The sequence below is a fragment of the Heterodontus francisci genome, chromosome 27, assembly GCF_036365525.1.
Source record: "Heterodontus francisci isolate sHetFra1 chromosome 27, sHetFra1.hap1, whole genome shotgun sequence".
In the NCBI taxonomy this organism is placed as follows: domain Eukaryota; kingdom Metazoa; phylum Chordata; class Chondrichthyes; order Heterodontiformes; family Heterodontidae; genus Heterodontus; species Heterodontus francisci.
Window position 1 is genome coordinate 69500967 of NC_090397.1, and position 17906 is coordinate 69518872.

Sequence of the window (17906 nt, forward strand, 5' to 3'; positions counted from 1 at the left end):
TAGGGCCGGCTTTCAACACGCCCTTGACGTTCGGTTCCATAGCGGTGGGGGGGGCCTGAAGATGGATCTGGATGAGGTCACCATGTACTGCAACGCCGGCAGGGCCCGGCCTGTGGCGACCCCCGCCGCTGGGTGACAGGACCACAAATTAAATATGCAGAGCAATAAAGTTAATACGTTTAATACACTTACCTCCAACCTTGAGGGCCCGCCGCGATCTTCGGTGCAGCGGCCAGCGCTCCCGCACCTTCAGATCCCCGTCCGGGGAAATGCGGCGCCACACTGGTGGGGAGGGGGTAGGAGGTAGGTTTGTCAGTGTGGGAGGGGAGGGGGACGGGGTCAAATAGATGTAATGGGTGTAGGGGATGCTGGGAAGGGTTGAACCTTAAACTTTTTGCAGTTTCGGAGTGGGAAAGGTCAGATGTGAAAGGTGAGTGTTTTGGGGGAGTGGGAAGGAGCAATTAGTTATTGTAATTGTTTTTTGGGATGGGTGGGAAAGGGGCAAAATAAATGTATGTATTTAATTGTGGGAGGTTCTTTCTTTAAAAATTTAAATATGCCGTCTGGGCTGGCTGCCCTTTAAAAATGGCGCCAGTGCCTGCGCACAGGGAGCTGACGCAATTGCCGGGGATGGACATCCCGCCCCTCCATGCGATTGGGGGGGGGGTGGAGGGTGGGCTGTCTCGGCTATGTAAATGAGCCGCCACGCGTAAGATTGCGGCAGCTCTTTGGCGTGCGGCCCACCACTTTTGGAGCTCACCGCCGATCTCAGCGGTGGGCTCAAAATCCAGCCCATAAGATGTGGGAGCAGCGATGTTTGAAGTGACATGGAGAAAAACAGGCAGCAGAGAAATGAGAGAGGGAGAATCGACGGAAGTGAGGCGAGAGGCAAGGATAGGTCGAAATGAGAAGGGAGGATGGGTCGATGGTGGCGAAAGGAGAAAGGAGGATGGATGGAAATGGGAGTAGAGGGAAGGTTGGACAGAAATAAGAAGGGAAGATGATGGCAGTGTGTAAAATGAGAGGAAGGATGTCAGTGGGAGTTTGAATCGCAGTTTATTTCAAAACCCTAGAAAATGCACCAAATTCTGTAAAAGAAAATATCAAAATTTCCTTGGCGGGGGTTGGAGTGTGTTAATGCCACTAGATGCCCTATGAAAGAAATTTCGCACAATCAGATCTTATCTCCACTTTTAAAAAATTCTAAACTCACCACTTTTAAAAATGGGTATATGCAGTTATGCAATCAATGGAATCTTGGGTATCCCTGCAGCATAGATCATATCAAACCCATGTCCCTCTGTACTCTCAGTCTAATTTCTTGGCTTCATGTGCCTTAAGTCTATATTCCGAGTTGTGTTTGAACTGTCAGCTTTTTTGTAAGTTGATGAGTCAGCTTTTACTAGTTTTCTAGGCTGGCATTTATAATTTAATGTTGTTATGCAGACCCCCACCTGCCAAGAATGAGGCATATTAATTTTGTCATATGAACATGATTTTTAAACTGTTGCTGGAGTGAAGAAGTGGCTTGTTTGAAGATCACCAGACACTGGCCTGGAAGGACCTTTGCATAATAAGAGACGCTGCTTATGGAGACAAAGGACTATTCCCTGATCCAATTAACCCAAATGGATTTTGATCACCAGATATTGAGAGAGCAAAGAGAAGCAATCCAGGGTCTGCTATGATAATACAAAGCACAAACCTCGCAGGAGAGACTGTTCCAAATAAGGAGCTAGTCACATGACTAACCTGCTGGGCAACCTGGGGTTTTTGAATTGTGCCACACAGAAAGGAACAGAAGGCAATTTTGCAACTGAAACTGGAACAAGACAGCCTCTCTCTCGCTTTCTCCCGAGCCACTGGATCCACGGAAGACACGTAAACCTCAAAGGAGAAAAGACTCCAACATCGAAACAAGTTGAAGCGTGAACTGGGCCCCAATGAATAACAGGACTTACCGGCAGTTAAAGCCTCCATATTGAACTCAAAGGACCGTAAATAACTAACAGATATTGCCTCAACTTTTTCCCCTTGATTCTTTCTACTTTTTCTGTCTCTATCTGCATGTGTTTATCGCATATGCATGCTAGCATGGTCGCATTGCATATTCGTAGTCATTAACCGGATTAGAGTTTAAGATGAATAAACTTCTACCTTTCTTGCTTAAATCTAAGGAAACCTGTCTGATTTCTTTGTCTTACAACTGGAGCAGTGAACAAGGATTCACTGAAGGGGGAGCTAAAAACATGGTGTTTCTAAAATTAAACCCTGTTACAGTTAAACCAGGCAAAGGCTGAGAGGGAACCCCTAGACCCCTTCTCACCTGGTCGTAACAATGTACTTTGAAAAGGAATTATTTAAAAAAATTCCTCACACTTTTCTGTTAACTGTTTGGTAAGCCGGGTGTCTTGATGCAGGCAGTTTCCCTTCCTCCCCTGGAGATGTCACAGGCACCAACAGCTCTCCATGACCTCGCCAACAGCTCTCCAGTACCTCACCAGCAGCTCTCCACCACCTCACCAGCAGCGCTTCACCACCTCACCAACAGCTCTCCACCACCTCACCAGCAGCTTTCCAGTATCTCATCAACAGCTCTCCACCACCTCACCAGCAGCTTTCCAGTACCTCATCAACAGCTCTCCACCACCTCACCAGCAGCTCTCCATCACTTCAAAAGCAGCTCTCCAGTACCTCACTAGCAGCTCTCCACCACCTCACCAGCAGCTCTCCATGACCTCACCAGCAGCTCTCCACCACCTCACCAGCAGCTCTCCACCACCTCACCAGAGCAGTGTTGTTCGTGTGTGAGTCTGGACAGGACAGTGCGTGACAGCAGATTAATTGAGATGCTCTTACGATCTGGAATGCACTCTGAAACAGCGGTGGAAGCAGTTTCAATGTTACCTTTCAACTGGGATGAATACTTAAAAAATTAAAATGCTCTGGGGAAAGAGTGGGTCATTGGGACTAATTAGATAGCTCTTAAAAGGAACCGGCAGAAGCACGATGGGCCAAATGGCCTCCTTCTGTGCTGTATGAGTCTATGATTATTCTACAACAACAACTTGTATTTATATAGCGCCTTTAACATAGTAAAACATCCCAAAGTGCTTCGCAGGAGCGTTCTCAATCAAAATTTGATACCAAGCCACATGTGGAGATATTTGAGCAGCGTGTCAAAAGGTGGGCTTTAAGGAGCATTTTACACAATGAAGTAGAGGGAGAGAGGCAGAGAGGGAATTTTGGGAGGGAATTCCGGAGTTCAGGTGTTGGCAGCTGAAGGCACAGCCACCAATGGGGGAGTGATTAAAATTGAGAACGCTCAAGAAACCAAAACTGGAGGAGCACAGATATCTCGGAGGGTTGTGGGGCTGGAGGAGGTTACGGAGATAGAGAGGGGCGATGCCATGGACAGATTTGAATATAAGGATGAGAATTTTAAAATTGAGATGTTTCCAGACCGGGAGCCAATATAGGTCAGCGAGCACAGGGGTGATGGGTGAACGGGATTTGGTGCCAGTTAAGGCATGGGCAGCGGAGGTTTGGATTATCAGAGAGCGCTGTAGACGAACTTGGTCCCGATCTCCCACTCTGCCTCCAGTATCACCCCTCCCCCAACTCCCCACCTCCATGCACAGGTACACGGAGAAGACTTTCAAACACAGGCCCAAGGACAGCAATGGGAAACCCCATTGTATTGTTTTCCCTCGCTCCGTCACATCTCTGCTGCTGAGGATACATCGCAGGCTGGGGACTGATCCTAGGGACTTGCCTGTCAGAATGCCTCACTCCTACCCTGGGTAACACGTCAACACAGGAGTTCCAGAAATCATTTGACTTGGTAAGCTTCTCTGCTCAGTTATGGACAATAAATTTGCATCTGAACTCTTCCCTCACAATCTTTTGCTGGGCACGCATTTCAGTAATTTAGTGATAAACCATCAAAATCCCAAAGGAATAAACAAAATTTCCACAAATAAACAAATTAATTGAAAGCTCTGGACTACTGTAGTTGGCCTGAAAACTTGAGATTGGCTTTAAACAAATACACAGTGGGGATAAAATAAACAGCTATGGCAAAGTATTTAATAAACGCTCTTGGCAGGAGCCTTTGTTTCTGTTTAATTTACTGCTTCTATGCATTCTTCCTGTTCAAATGGTGAATTTTGCACTGTTTACAAGCTACATTCCAAGTTTTAATTAAAATTACAACTTGTTTTATGTGGTTCTTGTGGAGCTCTTTGCTTCAAGTACACCCTATTTGCACACAACTTGCCAAGCTGTTAAAGGACTTTTAAACTTTCTGTCTCTTATCACTGTAATTTATTCATTGTGACTCAACTTCAGAGTTTATTACAAGACCATCAAAGGACAAGCTCAGGCCCATGTCAAAATGTTTGCGTGTTTTTAGTTTCTTTGCTCTCACGCCGTGTAATGTAAGAATTAATTTTGTGGTGGGAGGAGGTTTAGCAGTTAGAAGAGTAATTATGTAACCAAAACCTGTCCAAGCTGTCGGACAGAACAAAGGCTGCAGGAATAATGTTTCTGTGTATAAAACAAACCCCCTTCATACTGCTGTGATTCAGAGTGCTGGCATTTGATACAGATCTACCAGGAAATTCTTTTAGATAATATTTCAAATGTTGTGTTGCAGAATGTGTTCTATTTACCAAAGTTCCTGTCTTTCTCATCCCTGCAATTTTCTCCTGAGTGTTACTGACCTCCGCTGGTTAAGGGGTTCTATGGAAGCGTGCTGCCCACCAGTTCATCACCAAGTGACTACTCCTCTTGGGGGAGCTCCACCCCATGAGTGTTGGCAGGATGTTTGGCTGTGGCTGTGTGACAACTAAGCTCAATTTGGTCCTTACCCAATTTCACAGGGTCAGCTGTGGCATAGTCAGTAACACTCTTGTCTCTCAGGCAGGTTATGGGTTCAGTCCCACTCCAAGACTTGAGCACAAAAATCTAGGTTGACGGTCTAGTGCAGTACTGAGGGAGTGATGCGCTGTCAGAGGTGCTGTCTTTCAGATAAGATACTAAACAGAGGGCTTGCCTGCTCTCTCAGGTGGATGTAGAAGACCCACGGGCACTATTTTGAAGAAGAGCAGGGGGAGTTCTCCCTGGTGTCCTGGCCAATAGTTATCCTTCAATCAACATCACAAAAACAGATTAGCTGGTCATCGTCTCATTGCTGTTTGTGGGAGCTTGCTGTGCACAAATTGACTGCTGTGTTTCCTACTTTACAACAGTGACTGTACTTCATTGGCTGTAAAGTATTTGGGGATATCCTGTGGTTGTGAAAGGCGCTATATAAATGCAAGTCTTTTGTTTTCAGCACGTCTACCTTTCCAGCAAGGCTTCCCGGACAACATTCGGAGCAGGAATACTGCTTTGGCTTTTGCTTTTCCTTCCTGACCGAGAGGCAGGGCAGCGTCTGCCACTCATAGTGAAACCAATAAACAGCAGGGATTAAAGTTACAACCTTCCTGATCTACAGGCTCAGCTTGGCTCTGGGTCCTGTGGTTCCCAATTCAGCTGCTGCAGCAGACGTATAAGATCAGTTTAAGATGAGTCACGGCGTGGTTTGCAGAGTAATTATTTAAGACAAATGAGCATTAGTTTATAGCATCTGAAATCAATTCAGCAATATTAATTGACTGTGCGCTAGTAAAAATGGATCTCCCATACTGAGCATAAGTACTGGATAAATTAAACAAACATTTTGTACTTTTTGTATTTATCATTTTGGAAAGTTATTAATGTGTGAAAAACACATCAAATGCCATCTGCACATACTGATGGCTGCCACAATGCATAATAATTTTAGGATTGGCTAGCACTTCATCAGCCTAAAGCATATAGTAATGCAATATGTCATCCATATTATACCATAAATCAGAAATCTAAACTGGAACCATCAGCCCAGAACGACACTAAAGCAATAGTCACCTTCGAACCAATCTTTGTACTGCCGATCTCAGTTAAAACTCTATGTCACAAGCCTTCTGAACAAACACAAAAATACTGGGCACAAACACAGTAGAAGTCAAAGGCACCTCGATAATGAAACAACCATCCTTTGATCTCGCTCACACCAAACCCTGATCTGAGAGAGTAGGTCTCAAAATAGAGCGAATTGACCTGGGTTCAAATCCTAACACAGCAGCTGGCAACTTAAATTCAGTTAATAAATAAATCTGGAATAAAAAGCTAGTATCAGTAACGGTCACCATGTAATTACGGGATTGTCGTGAAAGCTCATCCGGTTCACTAATGTGCGTTCGGGAAAGAGTCTGCTGTCCTTCTCTGGTCTGCTGTCTATGTAACTCCTGACCCACAGCAATGTGGTTGACTATAAAAGGGCTTTGCAAGCCACTCAGTTGAGGGCAATTAGGGATGGACAATAAATGCTGGCCTTAACAGCAATGGCCGCATCCTGTGAATGAATACAAAAATAATATGTCTTAACGGAGGCAATAAAACTCGCAGTATATTTATTGTATTCTCTCAGACATGGGAAGTCATTCCCTGTGTGTCCACAGCCTTGCTTACCTCTAGGAGCAAAAAGCTTCCGGAAACCCAAGTTTTCTTAGAGAGTCCAAGAAAACGTGAAGAAGGTAGGCATGGGCTCTTTGAGTCATAGAGTCATTATGGCAAAGAATGAGACCATTTGCCCATCTAATCCATTCCGGCTCTCTGTAGAGCAATCCAATCAGTCCCATTCCCCTGCTCTATCCATGTAGCCCTGCAAGTTTATTTCCCTCATGTGCCCATCCAATTTCCTTTTGAAATCATTCATCATCTCCGCTTCCACCACCCTCCTAGGCAGCAAGTTCCAGGTCATCACCACTCACTGCGTAAAAAAATTCTTCCTCACATTCCCCCCTGCATCTCTTTCCCAAAACCTTCAATCTATGTCCTCTCGTCATTGTGCCGTCAGCTAATGGAACAGCAATTCATTGTCAACCTTATCTAAACCTGTCAAAATCTTGTTCTCTATCAAATCTCCCCTCAATTTCCTTTACTCCATGGGAAATAACCCCAGCTACTCCAACTTAACCTTGTAACTAAAATCCCTCATCCCTGGAACCATTCTGGTAAATCTCCTCTGCACCTTCTCAAGGACCCTCACATCCTTCCTAAAGTGTGGTGACCAGAACTGGACGCAAAACTCTAGTTGGGGCCTAACCAGAGCTTTAAAAAGGTTCAGCATATCTTCCTTGCGTTTGTACTCAATATCCCTACTTATGAAGCCATGTGCTTTGCTAACTACTTTCTCAATATATCCTGCCTGCTTCAAAGTATATGCACATGCACCCCCAGGTCCCTCTGATCCTGCAAACTCTTTAGAACTGTGCCATGAAGTATATATTGCCTCTCCCTATGCCTTCTGCCAAAATGCATCACCTCATACTTCTCGGTATTAAATTCCATCTGCCACTTGTCTGCCCATTCTGCTAGCCTATCTATGTCTTGTTGCAGTCGATTTGGATGATCCTCACTGACTGCCATATGTCCAAGTTCAGCAAATTTTGAATTTTTACTCTGAAGTTCAATATCCAAGTCATTTATGTATATCAAAAAACGCAGTGGTCCTAGCTCTGACCTTTAGGGAACACCACTGTCTACCATCCTCCAGTCTGAAAAACAACCAATTACCATGACTTACTGTTTTCTGTCCTTAAGCCAATGTTTTATCCAATTGGACATTGGCCCTCCTAATTCACAAGCCTCAGTGTTTTTAACCAGCATTTTCTGTGGTACTTTGTCAAACTGAAGTTTTCTTAGACAATCCCAGCAAACACGAAGAAGGTATGCATGTGCTCTTTGTGGCACTAACAAATAATGACACTGCAGCAAAGGAAGAGAAGCAGTGCTGCATCTCAAACCTTAATGAAAGAAGACAACTCCATCACAGCCACTTAATTTCGGCAGTCAACATTAATAGAAAACAACAGGCTGTGTATTTTCTCACATAAAGCTGTATAAATGTGTTGGCTGAAGACAGATGGTTGAAGAGCACACTCAGTTTAGCAAATAGTCACAAAGTGTTGTGTAATCTATCAAGGATCACGTGCAAAACGTTTTATTCAAACTTACCTTGAATAATCTCCTTTCGCTTCCTGCAAAGGATGAAGAGAATAGACCGTCAATTAGTTGTTTTTTTATAAATATGGAACGTTTCCATGCAATTCCTGGGATATCGCAAAAGTACCTGCACTGGCCTAGGCCTTGGGTTTCTTGCTGTGTTTCCTTACTATTGCTGGCCAAATCCCGAGCATTCAGTGTTCAGATACTTATATGAGACACTCCACCTTTCAGGAAGTGATTGCAGCCCTAGCCCTCTAGTACTCTGCACTCAACATCCAATTGTTTACCCCATGATCAATGCTTGCAGACTCCAACATCACTAAAACATTCTGGTATCTTTTATTCTATGATACATGCAATGGAACAACATTCACAGAGTTAGGTGATTGTGACTTAAAAGATGCATTTAATTAGGTGCATATTTACTAAGATTGAGCACTGTTGGTTTAATTGCATTAGTCTAGCTGCCTTGGAGTGCAGGAACTAGGCTCAGCCCTTCCATGATTTCCCAAATTAAATGTCTTTGTTTCGGTATGACAGTGAGATAGAAGTTTAAAAAAAAGATAAACTGTAATGATAGATACATGTGTGCTCAGGGAGATTTTCAAAAGATTTCAGATATGTGAGATCCGTTCTGATGGGATGTTTGGGTGAGGCAGTTGTGGAGGAATGTGGTTTCTGTGAAACTTAACTTCCTCATCCACTCCTCAGTTGGGTCACGAGAAAAGTGCTTTGGGAAACTTTCTACAGTATCTGATCCCTTCCATGCATTTCCTCATTCTTCTCATCCCTTTGTTGTGAAACATTCATTGAATTTAACCCTTTCTTATTTAGTAGTTGCATATTCTGCTTTAACCTCTCGCCAATGCAATCAGTGAAAGTGATCTTTCTGAATTCTTATTGCACAGTGATGTTTTTAAGTCAGTGTTTCACTCTCCATTCCTTAAGTCCCATGTGGTCCATGTCTCTCTCAGACTTTGTGGGCAGCTAACCACCAAAATCTCTGATCGTATCACAGGGTTGTGACCAGAACGGAAAAGAAACTCCACGTGCAATCTTAATGTAAGAAAGTGGTGAGTGTTTCTGGCCATCAGACTGGCTGGGCAATAGAAGTACAAACCAGTACATGAAAATCATGTGAACCTGCTGTGAATTAATCACTGAAAAACTGGTCAAGGTGCGTCTGGGGCAGGCTCCAAAGTGAATAGGCTTTTATTGCAACAACAACCACCTGCATGTACATAGCACCTTTAACATAGTAAAAGACCGCAAAGCGTTTCACAGGGCCATGATCAAATAAAATGTGACATCGAACCACATAAGGAGATGTTAGGGCAGATGACCAAAAGCTTGGCCAAAGAGGTAGATTTTAAAAGTGGAGAGAGAGGTAGAGAGGTGGAGAGATTTAGGGAGGGAGTTCCAGAGCTGAGAGCCTTGGCAGTTGAAGGCTCAGACGCCAATGGTGGAGCGATTAAAATCGGGATGAGCAAAAGGCCAGAATTAGAGGTGTGCAGAAATCTTGGGGGGTTGTGGGACTGGAGGAGATTACAGAGATAGGGAGGGATTTGAAAACATGGATGAGAATTTTAAAATTGAGATGTTACTGGGCTGCAAGCCAATGTAGGTCAGCGAGCACAAGGGATAAGGGGTGAATGGAGTTTGGTGCGAGTTATGATACAGGTCCAGAAGTGATGCTGAATATGTGGACTGCGCTAGTCAGGCAATGTTTGCAGTACTGCAACCAATTCTGATTGCCACGGCAGATGGGGTCTTGAGAAGGACAAGTAACGAGTCTGACCCCTAGTGTCAGAAGGACGGACTTTAAGGAACAACTGGATAAACTGGCTCCAGAACAAATGTCTTAAGAATGGATCTTTGGTCATATCTCAGTAATAGAGGAAGTAAACTTGAAACAATACTTGTCGCAACAGCAAAGCAGCGAGACAGAGGGGCACTGGTTTGTTAGTGCAGCACAAGTTACTATTAAAGGCCTGTTAGTATTTCTTTACACAGAGGGGATTAACAGCTGGAACAGTTGCCAGGATGAGTGATTCAGGCCAGGATATTGGGCTGATTTAAGAAGCTGCTAGCTGCTGGAATGGGAAGATGGTAGGGCTGGTATTCTGACAGGGTGATATTAAAGGGGGTTGAAAGATTTTTTTTCATTCAAATCTATCTTGCAATCTCCCCTGGATTCAGCTCTGCCATTGTATTCACACTCAGGATCTTAGCATCTGAGAAATTGTGGTGAAAGAGGGGCCAAATACTTGTGTTATTATATAGTAAGACCTATAGAATGCAACTCAAAATTCTCAATTAGGGGAGCTGCAGGAACTTTTAGAGAAATAAGTGTTCATCTTCCAGCAACAGGTGTGAGAAATGGAAGTCTGCCCCTACAATACAATAAGTTATTAGAAAGTATGTTGTTTGAGAACCCAAAAAGATATTGTCAAGAGCTTAAACTGCTTCAGTCTTTAAATCTCAGCAGATACATTAACATGTTTGCTTGTTAACAAATTTAAAACCATTAATTAAAAGATACACTTGTGCACCTTTTCTGTTGATGTTTGATGGGAACCAGCAATTGCATTTAAAGGTGGAGTGCTCAACAAGTCATTACTCCAAGTTGCTCTGTGAAGTGAACAACTTCCCTTCTTGGTTAGGAATTGAATTGTTCCAATTACACTGATGTTGAGCTTTTGGATATTAATCACTTAAATTACGACTGATTATCCACTGTACTTCCCTTTTAACAGAAGGTTTAAGAGAAGAATCACTTGATAATAACAATTCTAAGACAAACGCTGTCTTGCCAGATCCATAAACCTACTGTAATTAATTTCTGAGTTTTGGGAGCAGGTATGTTTGCTGAGATTTCTTTCGAGTGCATCAACCAGAATGTTAGTGGTTCCATGAGGCTTCGCCTGCCTTTACTTCATTAGATTATACCAACAAATGCAAAACAGGGGGATAAAGAAAACAATAATTAAACTGTAAGATCCAGTTATTCAAAGGGCATTGCACTGTTTTGCACTGGGTTGCAGAGTTACACTGCATTTGAAGACTGAGTGCAGAGTGTGCACAACCTTTCCGATGCAATTGTGAACTTTCACCATCTGCTTCTCTGAAGGCTACAAAGTTAATTCCAGCACTGAGTGCAAACCGGAGCTGCAATTTTACTACAGTAAGGAACTCCATCGATACACTCCACAATGTTATTTATGCTGGACATAACTTTGATTTTAACAATCCCGATAGCACCAGCACAAAGGTATTCTGATTCACCACTTTTTTTTAATGTGTCGCTCACATCAGAACACATTGCAAACTTTGCATGGCAAGACTACACAAAGACTAAGCTTTAATGTTCTTACCTGCAGTATATATGCTGCCAATTCAAAAATGGCCTCAGTGTCAACTTCAATCAGTTCCTGTCAGAGAAATTAACAACGAAAGTTAAATTCAACGAGTGACTTGAGAAGACCAGCTTCCTTGTTGCACTTGCTGCTTAATGGAGCAGGTTTTACAAGCCCATCCCCTGCTGCAATCTTTCACAGCTGCCATGCTTCAAAGAATCTTTTCATTCTGAATAAAAAGGGGCTCAGCTGTGAAAGCTGATAGTAGTTCAACAATTGATGCAAGGAGTTGAGTGAAATTCTACTACGTTTCAGAGGGATCCCCTTTCACTCAATCTGTTAAAAATCCGTGGAAAAAGGAACGATTCCCGGATTTTAAAACTTCACAGACTCGTTTGACAGGCTTTGCCAGCCAACAATATGAGGCCACGGGAGTCAACCTCATTCCTACAAGAGAGGGTTTTGCACATCGATTAGTCCCTCTACAAAGAGCAAGCAGCAATTCAACAACACTCATGCGGAAATGTTGTGGCTAAAGCACAAATTCCCATCCCACATCCCACTCGGCAGCATAAGTCTCATTGGGTGACTTTACAGCAAAGTTATCCTATCTGTAATCTCTTGACTTCCGTACTTTTTACTTCGTATCCGTGGCCAGTCAACTGCCCACGAAATGCCAGTGCTCTTTGCATGAAGCAACATTCATAAGTTTCCCACGTGATCTAGCCAAGTAGGGTTCATTCACCTCTCCCTGACCTCAACCACCCCAAAGCTGGCCCCTGCCATTATCATAGGCTGAGATATAAAGGACAAGGCAAAGGATTGTTCTTTCATTACTCTGATTTAATTAACAACCACTCCAGGCGCTTTTCCCTTTAAACAGACGAGCTGTGGCACAGTGTACGGTCAATAATTCTGGACAGACCTGACCAAGGGTGGATGGGGGGAGCACCCAAATTCCCCCAGCACTGATTCAATGAAATATCAACCAGATGATAGTCAACTGAAGGCTTGTGTTTTTCTTGTGATAATCATTGAAATGGTCAGTTGTCAGGACGATAAGGTTTAGTCAATGCTTCGTGCTTTTGCTGAATTGGTTAGTGCAGCAACATGACCAAAATAGTCATCTACACTTTGATGGACATTGTCCCTCGTGTCAGTAAAAACAGTCACACAAAATAATATCCTTGACCTGCCTGTTCGCACCCATACTTTCTGATTTCTGATAGAGATGCTGTTCTGGCAGATCGATAGCGTTTAACATTATAGTCTAAACTCCATCAAAGTGCTGAGGTGAGGCAGAGTTACAGCTACAACAACAATAGCTTGCATTTATAAAGCACTTCTAATGTAGAAAAACGTCCCCAAGGCACTTCACAGGAGATGGTGACGCCCAGCTGAGAAAGCCTCTGGGAACACACCAGTGCTGCGGGCTTGGAAGCTGTCTCTGCTCTCTCTGCCAAAGGGCTTGTGATTCCCCCTCCCACCTCACGATGGCTGTTCTATATCGACCATCGCCAGCCATGAGAGAGGGACTCGCAGCCAGAAAAGAAAGTCCAAGCTCGTGACTTTCAAATGCCTGTATGTGTACATGGACAGTTACATCCCTTGGGGATTTGTCCTCCCCTCCTACTGTTGCCTCTGGCACTGTGCTGCTACTGGCAGCAGCCGAGCAGACTGGGCCAGTTCAAACCTGCAAACTCCCTCTGCATTGTATGCTGACTTCACCCAGCAGAATAAATTTAGAGTTAATTCTGAGATGGTCTGTTCCCAGCCTGGTTAACTGGCAGTAGCTGCGGATGGGAGATTGGGCCATAACACTATACTGTCCACTCTGTGACCCATATTCCTGTCCTGTCAGACACCACGGGCTGAAATTTCAAAATGGGGTCGGGAACTTGACACCAAGATGATTTGCGGGTCCCGTCCCTGCGCCTCAGCTGTGTCGCCAACGCCACCCGATTGTCAAATGTTAATGCTGCAATTGGGCAGAAGTTGAACTCAGCGTCCAATCAGTGGTGCCGAGCATCTGCAGGAGGCGGGAGCTACCTGCAGAGTAGGAGCAGCAAAGGCGGCCGGCAGCCATGATGGGGCCTGCCGCTTCTGTGCCGCAGAGAGCAGGCGGCTCCATGGAGGACCCACGGAATATAATGGGGGGAGACAACGCTTCCATAATACAAAAAAAACTGTGCTGAGCCTGGCGGGAGATTCCCATGGGCCCAAGACATTTAAGAACATAAGAAATAGGAGCAAGAGTAGGCCATTCAGCCCTTTGTGCTCACTTCGTCATTCAATGAGATCATGGCTGATCTTCTACTTCAACACCATTTTCCTGTACTATCCCCATAGTCTTTAATATCTAGAAAACTATCGATCTCTGTCTTGAACATGCTCAATGACAGAATCTCCACAGCCCTCTGGGGTAAAGAATTCCAAAGAGTCACCACCCTCTGAGTGAAGGAATTCCTCCTCATCCAAGTCCTAAATGGCCTGCCCCTTATTCTGAGACTGTGTCCCCTGGTTCTAGACTCACCAACCAGGGGATACCTCCTTCCTGCACATACCCTGTCGATCCCTGTGAGAATTGTGATTGCTTGAATGAGATCACCTCTCAATTCTTCTAATCTCCAGAGAATAAAGGGTTGTCTATTTAATCTTTCCTCACAGGGCAATCCCTCCCAGCTGCTGCCTGCCAGCTCCGAGCCTGACAACTGTGCACTATCATGAACCGGACTGGTCGGGTTTGCTGGAATCCTCACTGCAAACTGCCATGACGACCCCACCCTCCCCACCCAGGCCCCATAACGAGCTCCTCAATGAGCTTAATGGGCCCCTAACTGGAGGTCAGAGGCTTCCTCCGTTCCCTCCCTGCTGCCCTCACAGTGAAGACTGCAGACTGTCCTGGCGATGCGGGTTCCGGACACAACCTCCGGGACCATGAATTTCGAATCGTGTCCGCACCGCTCCCGACCCAGCAGCACTTGGAAAATTGCTGCCCCATGATGGGAGCCTGCCAATATTTCCAAAGGATCCTTCAAACAGAAAAGTTTGGCAGCTGGCAGCTGCTTGTGCAGAGTTCTAAACCGATTACGAATTGGCCTGGAACACTGTTCATATCCCAGTGCTCCCAGAGTGAACAAGTGGATTTGCAGATTGCAGTAACTGGGCTAAAGAGTTAAACATCTTCGATCTACATCCCTAAAAATCCACTCTCGTACAGGCCAGCACTCCGAAACACTGTTTTGCCTTCAAATGGACACAAATTGTGCCAATTTGCACAAGTCACACCATTTTGGCTACAATACAACTGAAGCACGATGTAAAGTTTGAAAAGTTCCTGAGCACTCCAATGGATTGTTTGTGAATTATTTAAACCTGATTTTTAATCATTTTCTTATCAGCAAGGAGCTGAGAAGATAGTTAGCTTTTCAACATTAATGTTTAACTAGTGTTTGAATGCTCATGGCCAAGCCCTGTTTGCATCTATACTCAGACTTATTTTCTTTGGCTGCCAATTGATCTCAGTCGGCACCAGATCTGCTCTTATTCCTTTTCAAAAGGGAATTGCTTCACTTTTCGAGGAACAAAATGAATCCACAACCACAAACTTGGAGATGAGGCAATTTTGGTCAAAGTTCTGCAGTTCCAATAATTCAGGTTTTCAGATTTATTTTGGCGAATTTTTACACTCATCAAGTTAAATGTTTTCCACTCTTCGGATAAATTTTGCTTCGGTCACAGTGAAAATCAGCTTCATCAGATCTTGGAATAGTACAACAAGGAAGGAGGCCATTTGGCCCATCAAGTCAGTGCCAGCTCTTTCAATGTTTGTAGTAACGTCATAAATGAGTTTATAGTGACACCGTGAATGAATCTATGCAGATTTCCTGTTCAGCATTTATTACAACATTGTGAATGGGTTTGAACTGGTAGAAATACCAATGGTGATTTTCACAACTACATTTACAAAGTCGCTACAATGAACAATCAGAGGGATTTTCTCATGCCATCATCAAGCACTTGCAGGCCAGGCAAAGTAATGGTTAAAGAGAGAGCTAATCACCCTCTGCATGTGCAGATGTACCCAAACTGTGAATGTGAGGTGACAGCACCTTCCAAACCTGTGACCACTACCACCAAGAAGGACAAGGGCAGCAGATGCATGGGAACACCACCACCTGCAAGTTCCCCTCCAAGCCACACACCATCCTGACTTGGAACTATATCGCCGTTCCTTCACTGTCGCTGGGTCAAAACCCTGGAACACCCTCCCTTATTGCACTGTGGGTGTACCGACACCACATGGACTGCAGTGGTTCACCATCACCTTTTCAAGGGCAATTAGGGATGGGCAATAAATGCTGGCCTTGCCAGCGATGCCCACATCCCACGAATGATTAAAAAGTACCCAATTAGTCCCACTCTCCTGCCCTATCCCCACAAGTCCTGCAAACTTTTCCTTTACAAGTGTAATCCGATTCTCTTTTGAAAGTTACTGCTTCCCTTTCATGCAGTGTGTTCCAGATCACAACAACTCGCTGCATAAAATAAATTCTCTTCATCTCCCCTCTGTTCATTTGCCAATTATCTTAAATAATCCTCTACTTACTGACCCTCCTGCCAGTGGAAACTGGTACTCCCTATTTCTAGCATCGGAACTGCTAAATATTGAGTGTCTCTAACAAATCACTCGTTCATCTTCTCTGCTAAGAACAACCTCAGTTTCTCGACTCTCTCCACATTACTGAAGTCCCTCATCTAAGTACTGTAGTAAATCTCTACAAATCCACTAAATCGTTTGATCCTTGCCCTTCAACGTCATTCTCAGTGGTCCTTGGAAAAGGTCGTCACTGTGTCATTTGTAATTTTGCAGTGTGGATAGTTTTGAAATAGGGTGCAACATCTGGAGTTTCTTGGTTCTAGTTTCTCTGGGAGGAGACCAAAGCTTTGCATCAGCAGGCTTAACACAGCACAATTCTGCCTCTGGGATTACACATGAAGTTTCCATCAATTTGCCAAGATCTTTTACTGCTGGCTGACAATTGCTGTTATTTCAGACTGAGCAAAAATAAAATCCAGTTTGTGTCAACCAGTGCTATAAAATACAACTGTATGCAGTATTTAGTAATATGTAATTCTGTGAGACCCCAAACGGACACAGTGGCTGCTGTCACATTACGTGGTTAAACAACAATGGTGCAGAAAGGTTCTAAGTTAACCATTTTAAAAGTTCTGCAAAAACAGATTTCTGTTGCTCTTCCCTGATATAGCTGTCCAATATCACTACACTGCATTTCCCGAAGAGAAAGTAAACTTGCATTGATAAAGCACCTTCAGCGATCTCAGGACATTCCAAAATACTTTACAGCCAATGAAGCACTTTTAAAGTATGGTCATTGTTGTAATGTGGGAAACGTGGCAGCTAATTTAAAAAAAAATATTCATTCATGGGATGTGGGCATCACTGGCTAGGCCAGCATTTACTGCCAATCCTTAATTGCCCTGGAGAAGGTGGTGGTGAGCCGTCTTCTTGCACCGCTACAGTCCATGTGATGCGATTACACCCACAGTACTGTTAGGCAGAGAGTTCCAGGATTTTGACCCAATGACAGTGAAGGAACGGTGATATAGTTCCAAGTCAGGACGGTGTGTGACTGGAGGGGAACTTGCAGGTGTTGGTGTTCCCATGCATCTGCTGCCCTTGTCCTTCTAGGGAGTAGAGGTCACGGGTTTGGAAGGTGCTGTTGAAGGAACCTTGGTGCATTGCTGCAGTGCATCTTGTAGATGGTACACACTGCTGCAACTGTGCATCAGTGGTGGAGGGACTGAATGTTGAAGGTGGTGGATGGCTGCCCATCAAGTAGCTGTTTTGTCCTGGATGGTGTCAAACTTCTTGAGTGTTGTTGGAGCTGCACCCATCCAGTCAAGTGGAGAGTATTCCATCACACTCCTGACTTGCACCTTGTAGATGAGGGACAGGCTTTGGGGAGTCAGGAGGTCAGTTACTCACTGCAGAATTCCCAGCCTCTGACCTGTTCGTGTAACCACAGTAGTTATGTAGCTGGTCCAGTTAAGTTTCTGGTCAGTGGTATCCCCCAGGATGTTGATGGTGGAAGATTCAGCGATAGTAATGTAATTGAATGTCAAGGGGAGATGGTTGGATTCTCTCTTGTTGGAGATGGTCATTGCTTGGCACTTGTGTGGTGCGAATGTTACTTGCCACTTATCAGCCCAAGCCTGGATATTATCCAGGTCTTGCTGCATTTCTGCACGAACTGCTTCAATATCTGAGGAGTTGCGAATGTTGTAATCATCAGCGAACATCCCCACTTCTGACCTTGTGATTGAAGGAAGGTCATTGATGCAGCAGCTGAAGATAGCTGGGCCTAGGGCACTACCCTGAGGAATTCCTGCAATAATGCCCTGGGGCTGAGATGATTGGTCTCCAACAACCAA

General features: G+C 44.4%; 1 protein-coding gene across 6 annotated transcripts in view; it reads right to left on the reverse strand.

The window, feature by feature from the left end:
• frmd4a (FERM domain containing 4A) overlaps positions 1 to 17906 on the reverse strand; it is a 688700-nt gene that overhangs the window by 115758 nt on the left and 555036 nt on the right. For all 6 annotated transcript variants that reach the window (XM_068059571.1, XM_068059569.1, XM_068059567.1 and 3 more), the window contains exons 6-7: positions 11469 to 11525; positions 8104 to 8126 (exon numbers count right to left, since the gene is read on the reverse strand). In XM_068059571.1, the coding sequence (XP_067915672.1) occupies positions 8104 to 8126; positions 11469 to 11525 (80 nt within the window). The remainder of the gene's footprint in view (positions 1 to 8103; positions 8127 to 11468; positions 11526 to 17906) is intronic.